The 13,724-nt window shown below is 39.2% G+C and overlaps 1 protein-coding gene across 1 annotated transcript in view; it reads left to right on the top strand.

The window, feature by feature from the left end:
• Positions 1–13,724, top strand: part of LOC128734794 (uncharacterized) — a 197,616-nt gene that overhangs the window by 43,595 nt on the left and 140,297 nt on the right. The window contains exon 7 of the mRNA XM_053829145.1: positions 8,828–8,911. Within this exon, the coding sequence (XP_053685120.1) occupies positions 8,828–8,911 (84 nt within the window). The remainder of the gene's footprint in view (positions 1–8,827; positions 8,912–13,724) is intronic.

The raw sequence follows: 13,724 nt of genomic DNA, 5'->3' as shown, positions 1-13,724 counted from the left end.
AAAAGCAGGGGGAGGTTCCCTAATAGGAAGGGGAGAGGGTCCATAATAGAAGGGGGAGCCATAATTCCGAAACGCCTTGACGGTTCTTTGTCAAACTTGGCACATCTTGGTTCCTTGATATCAGGGAATCAGCACCAGGGGTTGACAAAGAAGGGGGGCAAGTAAGGGGGGAGACCATAACTCCGATGCGCCTTGACCATTCTTTATCAAACTTTGCATACATGTTCCTTGACATAAGGGAATCAAAACTGAAGGAGGACAAAAGGGGGGGGGATTCATAACAGGGCGAGGCTCCGAAATGTTTGCACGGTTCTCCCACGGTGGGACAAAAGAGGGAGTAGATGACCGGATGTTGCTGACAGGAAGGGGGGAGCAATGCCCACATGACTGTAACAATTTATCCGTACAACAGAAAAATTCACAATACGAAACACTAAACTGCAATGCTCGCAGCTGTAGGTTTGTCAAGTGTAATTATGCACCGAATCAAAGTGACCCGTATAAAAAGTGTTCGATCATTAGTGCAAAGTGTTGTTGGCCGACTCTATTTGAGTTACAGGGGCAATCATTCAAACAGTGTGGAGTTGATCTGAGAACACCACGTTTTTCTCATAATCAGCTTTATATGGTACTAGCTGTTACCTGCGCGTCGCCTCACGTCTAATTGAGAGCAAATTGGAGATACGCTATGTAACGCTAAAGCTATGTAACTCTATGAGGTGGAACTATACGTTACTTTTGCTCGTCTTGAATGCAATCTGGTATGATTGATATCTTTGCTTAATGTGGGCGATTATTACCACGAAAATACATATCGCGCCCCACGTTTTGGCTACAGACCAGGCTCTTATATATATATATATATATATATATATATATATATATATATATATATATATATATATATATATATATATATATATATATATATATATATATATATATATATATATATATATATATATATATATATATATATATATATATATATATATATATATATATATATATATATATATATATATATAGATAGAAGATAGATGTTTCAGATTCCAGGATAAGATGCAATACTAAACTAATAAATAAATAAAGCTATGTACAAAAAAGTACAATAACAGAACTATTCATTTCCTATGGGTGGGGTGGCCGTTATTAAAAGCGGAAGTTGCAAATAGGAAAAATGTCTTTGTTTCTCTTTCTTTATAAGATTTCATAGGGATTTTCGTAAAAATAACAGATGTGCAAGTAGTCGGTTAGACAAAAGAGGGTAAGCTGACAAATGGGAAGGAACTTCCAAAAGAGGAACAATATTTTAATATTTTTGCATTATAAGCATTTCGATTACAATAACTGATGTACAAGTGGCTGTGAGACAAAGGCGCCCAGAGTAAGAATGGGCACTCAGCTAGTAAATAAATAAATTTTCTTGTACTCAAATAACCGGTTGCGAAGTCTGTCGATTAAGAAGGGTCAAGTTCTTAGCAGGACGTTTATACCCATGGCTTTGCTTGTTTTACTCATAAAAATTAAATAAAAATCTTCTAGGACCCTTCCTAAACCAACGTAAATCGTAGTGGGTATTAATTTCTCTGTAGCATATGATGACCATTTTATTGGGCGATGTGCGATATTTTATCGATACCGGAGGTATCGATATTTTCATTCGATATATCGAGTATCCGGCATCGATATTTTACCATTCGATATTATCGGATATCGATACCTTTTCATCCGATATTATAGGTATCGAAAGCTACAAAAAGGCCAGCTCTTCACGCATAACTTTTTGCCAAATTATCGAACTCTCGTTTTCCAGTTCTCAAGCTTCCAAACAGGCATGTTTAAAAGCTGAACCATACTGCATGCCGCATTTGAAAAATGCTACAAAGTTTATTTGAGTATGTACGCTACTGCCGTGAAATGAAACTACAAATGAATGAACTAACTAAATGAACTACACGCTCAAAAAAGCCACCGCAACCCGTTTCGATGTTGTCTTTCAGACGCCAGTTTTTAACACTTCGGTAACACTTGGGATTGCGTGTGCTAGTTTCGTGAAAGTTCCTCGGATATATGCTGGATGTGTATCTTTTTGCTAGCGTTAGGTTTTCGTATTCCCTTATCTATTTCATTTACTCACACGGCCAACTGAAATAAATATGAAGCGTCTCCATGTGCGTTTTTGAAAACTTGAGAATACTCTTCTACTGTGGATGCCGATATCAATGGACTGTTAGGCTAATTGTTTTTCACCGAACATTGTATCGCTGCAAGCGCACATTGATTTGCAAGAATTATTTATACTGTGAACTACGTATGATAGCTTGCTTTAAACCGATCCTGCTCCTGATCAATTATTTATTCTCTGCCTAAAAATGCGTTTCTCATAACCCAGCCATGCCTTGTGCCACTCAAAATATTTCAGAAAATCGAAAAACTGTTTTATTACTTAACATCAGTTTAGTAGATGTTTCCGGATAAATAGGGCTTTAGCAAAATTAGCTGAAAGAGGAGAGCTGTCAACTTGGACTCCAGGACCAAACATTTCGACTTCACTCAAATTGTATGCAGATGACAGTCTTGCCAGCGCGGTGGCCGGTATCAGTTCTCAAGTAGCACACGTTGTCACAATTGAGTCGCAGCGGCTGATATGCGACAAATTTAAATGTAAAACTTCGGTTACAGTAACCTAAAATATAACAGTTGTGTAACCGAAATAGCGCAACTTATGTAACTAAATATGGTTACATTAACAGTTACTCAATAACCAATATGTAACATGTATAGTTACAAAATGGTTACTATTGAAGTTACACATAAACTGTAAATTGACTTTCAATTGATGGCAAATTAGTTAACTTGAAACTTTTATTGCATAGAGAAAACAATGCAGCAGGTTTATTATTTCAATCTATGGCTGTCAACGTCAAGCAGTAAATTTAACTGTTGAATATAGAAGAGTGTATAAATTTCGCTTGTTATTTAAACACAAATTTTAATGCAATTTCAAATTTATGGTGAAATGCATGATTCTAGCTTTGAAAAAATTACGCGCTCTTATTTAATCTAGCTTTTCGTTACTTACTTCTTTGAAAAATTGATTTTTTGTAAAACAAATATGTACAAATATAAAAATTTTAATTTTAATTTTCTGATTTTTAAATTTATTTTTAGCAATAATGAATTAGTGGAGCATTCACCTAGAAATCATTAAAAACAAATTGTTTTCGCTATCACTTAGTAAAATTCATAGCCATTTTGCCTTTGGTTTTAACTACTACACCATCGTCCTTGAAGTTTTGTATCGTTTTCGGCATATTGCATGAAATGATTTTAAGCAGACACTGTTCATAGATATCGGGAAAAGGTGTTTTTAGTGATTCTTGTGAAAAGAAAGTGTTAAATTAATATCAAAGAATAGTTTCACTTTGAATAAAACAGTTTACCAGCAGTGTTAATCATAGAAGGTTACAATTCAGTTACATTCTAGTTGCACGTAATCTTAGCCTTCGACCTGGTTACGCTATCGGTTACGGTAACCAATATTAAATCTGTTGTGGTCACTTATTTCTTATGTCGTCATTTTTAAGTTACACTGTAACCTATTTTCATTGCCGATTTCGTTTCGATGTAACTTGATCGTTTTGACGTTTGAGAATAATCAAAATTTGTTCATTTAATATCAATGTCTGTGCGGAGAAGATTCCAAGTACCATCAATTAAGTAAATAAACGCATTTACAAGAGCATTTTACAACCCGTGTACCAATTGTTTATCTTTACCATAAGTAAAATTCTTGAGATCTAGTTTTTGCTTAATCCGTTGTGTTTACAAGGAACAGTGAACAAGTTGTTGCGAAAATGTTACTAGCCGACTATTTTTGACTTCGTAACTACTCGTAACGGAAAATTAACTGTTTTGTGACCAGCAAGTTGATGACAAACTTGGAAAAAGGTTTCATTTCTGTCACTTGATAACTAATTGGTAACTCGTAACTGAAATGTGACTGTTTTGCGACGACCAAGTTGTTGACAGTTCGAAAAAAAGGTTTCAATTTGGTCATTTGGTAACTACCTGGTAACTTTTTGAGATTTTTGTCACTAGAAAACTAAAAAGTAACTATTTTTAATTTTATGTAACCTAACTCGTTACAAGTATCCTAAATGTAACTGCTGTGGAACCTTTTTGTATTTTTTTATTTTTATGATTAGTTACAAGTGCTACTTGGGTTACTCGGAAATGTGGTAACCGGGTGCATTGAAAAGTGGTGCTAAAAGTATTACAAATTCTACACCACTGATAAATTGCTAGCCACACGTCGTGTTTGTTTGCATGTATGAAAAAGAGATGAATTTGGTTGCGTCGTTTTAGGAAATGGTAACGACCGTATAAGCTACGTTCGGTGTTTTGCCAATGTCTGATTCTAATTTTGAATTTTATTTTATTTCTTGAGATGTGGATTTTCTTTAACATGGACCCCCCCTTGAAAAACGCAATGTGAGAAGGTAATCTTATGTGAATCTAAATTACATCAAACACTTTTCTGATTATTCGCTATGACGGCACGGCGCGACGTCTTTTCCACTTACAGAACTACCCGTAGCTGAATGCGTGATAATTATTTCCGACATATACCTGTTTTTTGCACTCTTTAACAAATCGCTATTCTGCTTCACGCAAACTCGAAACTAATGTAGGTGTCTCCACTGCGGCGCCGTCATAGCGAATAGGTGTTAATGTAACCATTTATGCTGCTTCTGTTGAAATATAACAAACTATGCAGCAAATCACTGGGTTTTTTAAAACAAAATCTTGCCAGGATATTTCGTTGCATTTTGGACCAATCTATTGAAAAATTGTTTGAAACTGATCAGTTCTAGTCCTGGTGCTTCTAGTTAAAAAGCGTCCGCCTGACCAATGAATCTGCTGCGAAGATTGTCGAGTGTTCCACTCGACTGCGTTCCGCACACGGTATTTTGGAAGTGCGGAGATGCCGGCGACATAAACGAGGCAGGTGGTCGCATCGCAAGCCCGTGCCGTGACGGACCGTATCTGAAAACTTTCTGAATATTTCGGGTTTCGATATCGGTGAATATCGAAGTATCGATATTTTGGTTGCGATATACTCATTACTCAGTATCGGATCGGTCCGATATATTGCGATACCAGATATCGATATTTTGGCTTTCGATTCCCATCCCTTGGGACCCCGGCTTAGGTGACCCCAGGGGAAATGGCCACTCTGCGACCTGAACCAAAACACATTATTTGAAACCTCAAATCACACTGAAATTCACAAGCTTAGTTTAATCTCTCGGGTTACGTTAGTAGTATCAGGACATGTTGGAGGGATAACGCCCTAATTTGGCTTTTCGATGTTGTAGGAGTTTAGGTGGTAGGAGGTTAGGTCAGTGCGGTAGCGCACGCTTATATTGGTGATTTATTAATGAAGTGGATTCTTGACCGAAAGAAAACAATCCGTTAGAAGGTGCGTGTTTTGAACTTTATGCTGTAATATCATGGGTACCGCAAGGTTATCATTTGGGATCACTTATGTTCATCCTACTAATGAATGAACTACTCACTGCATTTAAATATTGTTAACTTGTTTATTGTGTTGTATTGGTACTTGTTTAAGAATGAACTTGACCGGAACGAACTTTTTCTTTTCAAAAGTAAATGAAATTGATGGCGATGATTTTTTTCCAACAAGTTGGTCCAACATGCCACAATGCGGCTGTTACAATGAAAAGTTCGGTGAGTCTATAACATCTCGGAGTGAACCTCTCAGTTGGCCGCCAAGATCATGCGATCTTCCACCGTTAAAGTGGTTTTTATGAAGGTATGTTCAATCTAAAGTTTGTTAAGCAAAAACCAGCTTCTATTTCTATTATGGATCCCTGAAGAATGCCAAAATGCTACAATGAGTCGATAAAAATTGGCCTGGTAGAATGCATCAGTGCAAAACTGCAGGGGCAAGAATGTGAGCGACATCTTATTTTGTTCTTTTAATTCGAATGGCATAAAATTTTCTATTTTTTTGAAACGATGATTCTACAATTGATGAAGAACGGTAAGGGAAAGTAATGAAGAAGGATTTTTTTTTCGGGAATGAAGGGGAAGGGTGGAAAGGAAGGGGGGGGGAGTTAATAGGTAGCTATGCTTAACAAGTTGTCGTTGTGACTGCTATCTTTTGTCCAATGCTGGAAGGTGCATAGGTCGAACCAAGCTGTAATCAGAGATTATAACCGGATTTGAACCCACAACACCTGCCAGGGCGTGTCGTTCACTGGTACACGTGTACCTTTGAACCACAGAGGCGCTGGACAAAAGAAGTCTGCACAACCCCCCTTATTAACCATAGCGACATGGGTTGGTCTATTTTTAGACACAAATTGTACCTCTTCCTCCACCTACTGTAGAAACCATCGACCGAGAAGTTTAAATCTATCGTGTTTTTACTTTCAGGACGACGACACTGTGCAGGCCCTTACGACTTGCAAGGTACTGCGTGTGACGCTGTTCGTCCGAAAGCGTGTTAGTCCGCGTTTCTCTCCGAAGAACCGCGCTGAGAAACGCGGACTAATACGCTTTCGGACGAACAGCGTCACACGCAGTACCTTGCAAGTCGTAAGGGCCTGCACAGTGTCGTCGTCCTGAAAGTAAAAACACGATAGATTTAAACTTCTCGGTCGATGGTTTCTACAGTAGGTGGAGGAAGAGGCACAATTTGTGTCTAAAAATAGACCAACCCATGTTGCTATGGTTAATAAGGGGGGTTGTGCAGACTTCTTTTGTCCAGCGCCTCTGTGGTTCAAAGTACCAGTGAGCGAAACGCCCTGGCAGGTGTTGTGGGTTCAAATCCGGTTATAATCTCTGATTACAGTTTGGTTCGACCCATGCACCTTCCAGCATTGGACAAAAGATAGGAGTCACAACGACAACTTGTTATTGTTAAGGATAGCTACCTATTACCTCCCCCCATTCCTTTCCACCCTTCCCCTTCATTCCCGAAAAAAAATCCTTCTTCATTACTTTCCCTTACAAAAAAATATTAATATTTGCCTGACCGCATTTCAAGGTCATGACTAAAGTCACGAGTTTGGTCAATAAAATTTTCTATCAAATAAATCCGTTGAGCACGAAAATTGGTCAAATTTTCTGTGTTTTACTTTCAGTTATTTTAGAATGCATCGTTCTTATTGGTAAACCCTTTACAACCTATAGTTTTCTATTAATTGTGCTTTTTACTCGACTCAATTAATTCTAGAAATCTAAATCCAAACTCTTTGAGGTTTGATTTAGTTTAGATTTATAGCGTTTATTGAATTAGCTAACTTTAGGGTGTAGTAAAGAATTTAAATTTAGTCAATTTTCTATTATCATTTATGTAACATTGGAGTTGAATATATGCCTCCCAAATGGAATAGCTTTGTTTTAATCAGCGATCTGAAGGTAGATAGACAAGTACAGGCGGCCGAACACGATTAATCTCTTAAAACCTAGAACTAGAACTAATAAAAAATTCACACTAGCCAGCACTGCATACGATAGAATAGCTCACCGACTTATAGAGCCGAATTTTTAGCAGTATCATCTACCGAGGGACAGTTTAGTTACGCCCTTTTCGAATACAGAAAAAAGGACAACATAAAACACACCTGGAACGGACGACGACGGGTTCTCACTGCACATACTTCTTTTGCAACTTCTGACAATCAACTTGTACCAACTTTTCAACACGTCAATTTAGCGCAGAAGAGCGTCCCGAAGCTCCCAAGGGAAACGGAAGATCTACAGACACGCCATCCTCCTCCCTGGGCCGGATTCCATTCCTTAGCGTTCTTACCATTCTTACCATCAAACCAGCCAACCTAATTACACACATTCATGCCACACGGCTATCATGTTTCACTTTCAATTCACTTTGGCCACATTTTCATGGTAACATATTGATACGAATCCTTTTATCTAGCTATTCCCGTTGCGCCGCTTTAGCTGAGGGACCAACATCCTGAAATGTGTCTAGAGCCTTGGCCTTCTTCCCCGCCCGTAGACGGAATGTAAACGATAGCCTGCTCTCATAGGTGTGTTCCGGTGAAGGAAAAAAAAACTTTTATTCTAACACAATCCATATACGCTTCCAACGATATATGCAGTATGTGCTACTCGGGCTGGACAGGCTAAAGAGAATGTCCTGTTGTATTGAGGAATAAAAAAACCTTTTGTGTGGCCAATACGTTCTTTCGTGCGACGAAGGAAAACAGATCATTGCCTATAGCAACATAACCTTTTCATCAAACTTTAGCCAGTTTTGGACGCATGGCGGTGTAAGTCCACCCTCCCTGTTGTCCCCCACTGTCCAATGTTGCGTTGGGTGTTGGCATTTCGGAAGAGGTGTTGTAATTGTGCCACACACAATATGGGCCACCACCACCGGCACCGGGATGATATAGAGGGAGATTTCCATTATGTGTGGACCAATTCTTTTGTGAGCCATGTCATTGTCGTGAATAGATACCATGGTAACACGATTGATTGAATATCCATTTCAGAGGTGCAGCCTGTTTTTGCCTTCCGAAAAATTTGGCTTGACATTGATTGGTCGCACGCCTGCGGGCTGTCAAGTTTTTTTCCCCATGGTAACGAATTCATCCAAAAGAATATAACATCATTTACTCTAATCTTTTATTCCGTATCAATTTGATGCTATTATTTTCCAACGATAAAATTTTCGATTGCAGCCATTACTCAGCATTAGTACTAGTCATTCGCCCTAATGTACAACGACAATTACAATAATTCCTAAATGTCTTCCTCATTACAGTGGAATTGCTTCAGATGTTGGAATTCAACATTCCGGTCCGTTTCCCAGCGGCGCCACTGCTGACCGTCATACTGGCGCTAGTCGGTAAGTACTCTAGTTCTATTACCGGGGCATGTGGGTATATTGTATGTAAACTTAATTTCCGTCGCCACAAGCCTCGTGAAGCCACACAAGGCAGCATAAAGTACCACTCTCCTCCATCACTGAACGGAAGAAGGAGAAGGGAGAGCACACGCGATTAGTGACAGAAACATTCGAGCAATGGGGGGAGAGAATGAGTGGCGGCTTTCACGCAAGCAGCATTTTATCACCTGAATTATGGGACTCGTTAATTCGCCGGACGATTTGTTAACTACATGCACATTGTCCTGTGCTGGCTGTTCAGACTTTCGTTTTTTGTTTGCTAGGCTGCTGGGAAAAAACGTTCTCCCCTGCCAGAGCGCAAGGTGAGTGACGATAATTAACTGGTTGGCGTGTGTCCTGCTTAATGTTGAAGCTCGACGTGTGTGTAAAGTTTATGACTATTCGATAATGGTAACATGCACTCGACATCACATTTACCGATATCGATATCTCTTCGAAGTGCTTTCTGATCTTTGTTTTGTTTTCGGTCGCTTAAGATTTAAGCAAACGTGTTTTCTGTATTACGATTCTTTATGAAAATGTGAAAGTTGAGTTTTCTGACAATTTCACGCAACCTATGCCAGTGTGTCTTATTTGACCTGCTCTTGGTCACGCTAGTTAATTAGTTTCCATTATAGTGAAGCCGATTTTCGCTGTATTTAGTTGATACAAATAACACAATACGACCGGCCCGTAAATGGGTGTGTTATAGAGATGTTATAAAAGCATCGCATTCGGCATGGTTTCTACTCCACCGAACGATGTTTTTCGGCTTGCACGTGTGATTTATTAGTGTAGATTTGTTTGTATGCGTGAGCCTCGCAGGATAATGGAGAATATTAATTGCGACGTTTATTGAGTGACATTAATGTTGATTATATGTTTGTTGATTTATTTGCTCGGCTGGCAGCGGGGCTATCTTGTTAATCGACGTGGATCATTGAGGTCATATTTCACCAGAAAAAATAGGCACTGAAAACGTTAGGTGAAATCTTTTATTATACAATATATGTTCAAGATGGCGGAAATAAACTGATACCTGACGGATTTATCACTGGTTAGAAAGAATCACCAGTTTCTTGTTTTACCACGGGTGAATCGAATAAGATTTCGGTCAAGCAACCTTGAATCCATAAAACATCATTGTTTGAAAAAAAACAGCTTCCGGGTATCATTAAATGCACACTCAAATTTATTTCCAAGCTTGGAAGGGCTCAAACTCGAGTGCTTTGCACGATAACTTGCTCGAAAAGTTTTGTCATGTTCTGTTAGTCTACATTATGTTTATTCGTGTCATTGGATAATTTAGGTATAAATGAACACTCAAAAATTATTGAATTATTAGTACATACAAGTATTAGTACATTGTCAAGTGTAAGAATTCGTTGACGGTAAATGCGTGATAGCTCATCTAAATTAAAAAGATCAGCAAAGCAGTTAAATTGTCTGGTCATGGAAGCGATGGAAGAGCTGGCAGCGTATTGCGTGCGTATATTTAATATTGCGAATAGGAGTCATTCTATAGCATCATATTCACCAGTTAGAAGCTTGCAAACAAATAAAAATTGCGAAATCTCTACATCGATTTAGCGTGCGTAAACCCAACAGACGACACAGTCTTCGTTCGGCGTTAAATATTGCCGAACTCTCCAGGGAAAATGACGAAACACATAGCGAACAAATTTTCGCTGAACGTCTTCTAGTATAGTGGACCAGATAGACTCGTACGGATTCTAACCGATGCAAACTCCAGTGTCGAACGTACAATAGAACAATAGGGAACTTTGAAGCAAAGTGGGCCATTGAATTCACCAGCGATCTTAAATATGAACCCAAAACTACGATTGGACTTGTCAATGATAGCAGAAATGTGGAACTTAATGGCGAGTTTCTCGTTAAATATTACTCCAAGAATCTTCAGACCTGTTCCACCCTATTCAGTTTTGCTCCGGAAATTTCGTAATCATACTCTATTGCGCTTCTAGTGCGATGAAAGTTGATGACACAACATTTCAACAAGTCCAGAAGCTTCTGTAATATTCTGCAGTCCCTGATTCGTCTGACTGCAAGATAGATTTTCAAATCGCTAGCGAAGAAAAACTTTCACCTTCAGTAACGCTGCATCGTTTTTGTAGATACAGAATAGCAGTGGTCCCAAATTGCTACCCTGTGGTACACCAGAACTATTTGAAACCGCGGCAGACCGGCAGTTACCAAGTTGTACGAATAGTTGCCTATCCGTGAGGTATGTTTCCAACCATCCATCTTGTGGTACACCCAAGTTTCTCCACATTGCTCAAAAGAATAGTATGATTAACGTTATAAACAGTATGAAACTGTATCAACTATGAATATTTTGTTCTGTCAAGACCTTTTAAACGAAAGTTCTTATGAACGCGAATCGCGAGTGTCAATGGTTGTAAGGATAGTAATTTTATCGGTAACTTGGTGGAGTTAAAGTAAAGAAATGCAACATTAAATGAACTGGAAAACTACTATTTATATAGTCTAAATCTAAAAGTTGATTGACTGGGCCGGTGGAACTTCAACCCACAATTGTCAGTCGAGTATGTTTCCAATTACATACAACATTCGTTTCTATATAACGACATTTACTGCTTTCAGCAAAAGAGAAAAGTTGGATAAACTTCAACTCTATACAATTCGAAATCAAAATTTAAAAGTGCTCTGATTCTAATTTTTTTACAGAATCTTTTTTGCCCATTTGTTTCGTTTGACACTTATGGTGCCCTTTTCTGAGTTTGGGCTACCGTAAACATCGTCATGAGGAGGCTCTGTTGCGGCAGGGTTATTGAGTCTCCTTTCACAAGCAACCAAGCAAGTGGTCGTAGGTTCGACACATCGTAAATTCTGGCCACTCGATGTCAAGTGAGTTTAGCATGGGTGTCTCCTCAGGGCCCTTATTACCCTTCCCTCGTGCTGAATTTTATATAATCCCGATGAAACCTGCTTAACAGTGCAAAAGTCACTCATATAGCTTATAGCTGTACTGGTCAGTCGCGTCCAGGACGGTTATGATTGAAGATAGTACTGGTATGAGGCATAAGCTGGGTAAGATACAGCAAAAGGGGGGCTCCGTAGCCGCAAGGTTACCGAGTCTGCTTTGACAAGCGAGTGATCGTCGGTTCGAATCTTAGTAGAATCAAGCCATTCGCTGTTAAGTGACTTTAGCATGGGTTTATTCTCAGGCCCCTCTCCTCATTTACCCTTCCTTCATGCTGAATTCTAAATTTACCCACTAAAGCCTCTTGACAGTGCAAAAGTCCCTCCTATAGTTAAGTGTACAGAGGAACGAAGGATTCCTCGCCAGGCACGGCTATAATATGGGATGGTGCTGGCAGCGAGAAATAAGTGGGTAAAGTAGATCAAGCTTTGAAGGAGGGATAAACCCTAATTCACAAAGGCACGCTTAAAATTTAATAAGCATATCGCTCATTTAATAGCAATTATAGCAAAAAGAAATGCAGTGCAGGTCATACAGCAAACACCCGGGCGATATCACAATAGATCAACCATACTGGTCGCAGAGGTGAGTCCACACAGAAAAAAAAGATACAGCAAAAGAAGAAAGGGCTAGAGAACGAGAGGGAGAAAGGGCGATACTGAGAGATATCGAGGGAGATATAGAGAAAGAAAGAGAGAGACAGAGACAGAGTAAGAAACAAAGGATGAGACAGCACACATCTTAGCAAACATTTTAGCACACATCTAGTGTGCAGTGCTTGTTCGTTCACTTTGACTCAATGTTGATTCATTTGACAGACTGAGAAATCGAGCAAAATTTGACAAAATGATATATGGGACATTTGTAGAACCAGTTATTATCTACAATTTTGCTGAATAAAGTTTTACTGTGTCTTTTGTATTTACGGTGCTACAATGCTGGTACCTTATTAGTGACTAAATGAATGCTCAGTTAGTTACTAATGACGTACTAGCAGTGTAGCAGCGTAACTACAACAGATATAGCAAGACTTCATTCGGCAAAATTGAAGATGATAACTAGTTATATAAATGTTCGATACACAACTTTGTCAAATTTTGCTCGGCTTAGACGGTACTGTCAAATGAATCAAAATTGAGTCAAAGTGAACGAACAAGCCTTGCTAGTGTGCTTCCTTCACGCATAGCACACTAGATCACCGCGTGCGAGGGACACGGTTAGATGCATATGGAAAACAATACCACAATTACGAAACTGACTTATCAGGTCTCTCTGGGATGTGTTTCTGAAAACGATCGCAGTACTAAAATTTATTCTCCGGAAGGACCCGCGGAAATTCACTTTTGTTATGGCTTCGTTAATTGTGTGGCAACGACAGACCAGCAGGTGTATCCTAGTAGATGATCTGATCGTCGGCTACCTAATGCAAGTAGGTGAACACAAATCCAGAAGTGTTCGTTCTGTTACACAATAATTTTAATTCAGGGACGTCTACGACAACGCACCGTCACTTTCGAGAAGGAACGTTGTTTTCAACGAGGCTTCGAGCGAAGCCTCCGCCTCATCAGCAAGTGGCGTCAGCGTTTGACCATAAAATTTTGTGGTTCATGGGAAATGATCTCAATACAAGCACAAGGCAAATTCCGGCAGAGCTCCATGTCGCCCATGGAGCGTGCTGAACCGGTTAAAAATGCATTCTTTCCACACTACAGGTTCAAGATCTGCTTCCTGCGGCTTGAGTTTTGCAACATGATGCAAGTAAAAATGAAGACGAACTCTTAATTTATGACAAACATTGTTGTTGCTGTT

The sequence above is a fragment of the Sabethes cyaneus genome, chromosome 2 (assembly GCF_943734655.1).
Source record: "Sabethes cyaneus chromosome 2, idSabCyanKW18_F2, whole genome shotgun sequence".
NCBI lineage: Eukaryota > Metazoa > Arthropoda > Insecta > Diptera > Culicidae > Sabethes > Sabethes cyaneus.
This window is presented reverse-complemented; position numbering and strand designations above follow the sequence as displayed.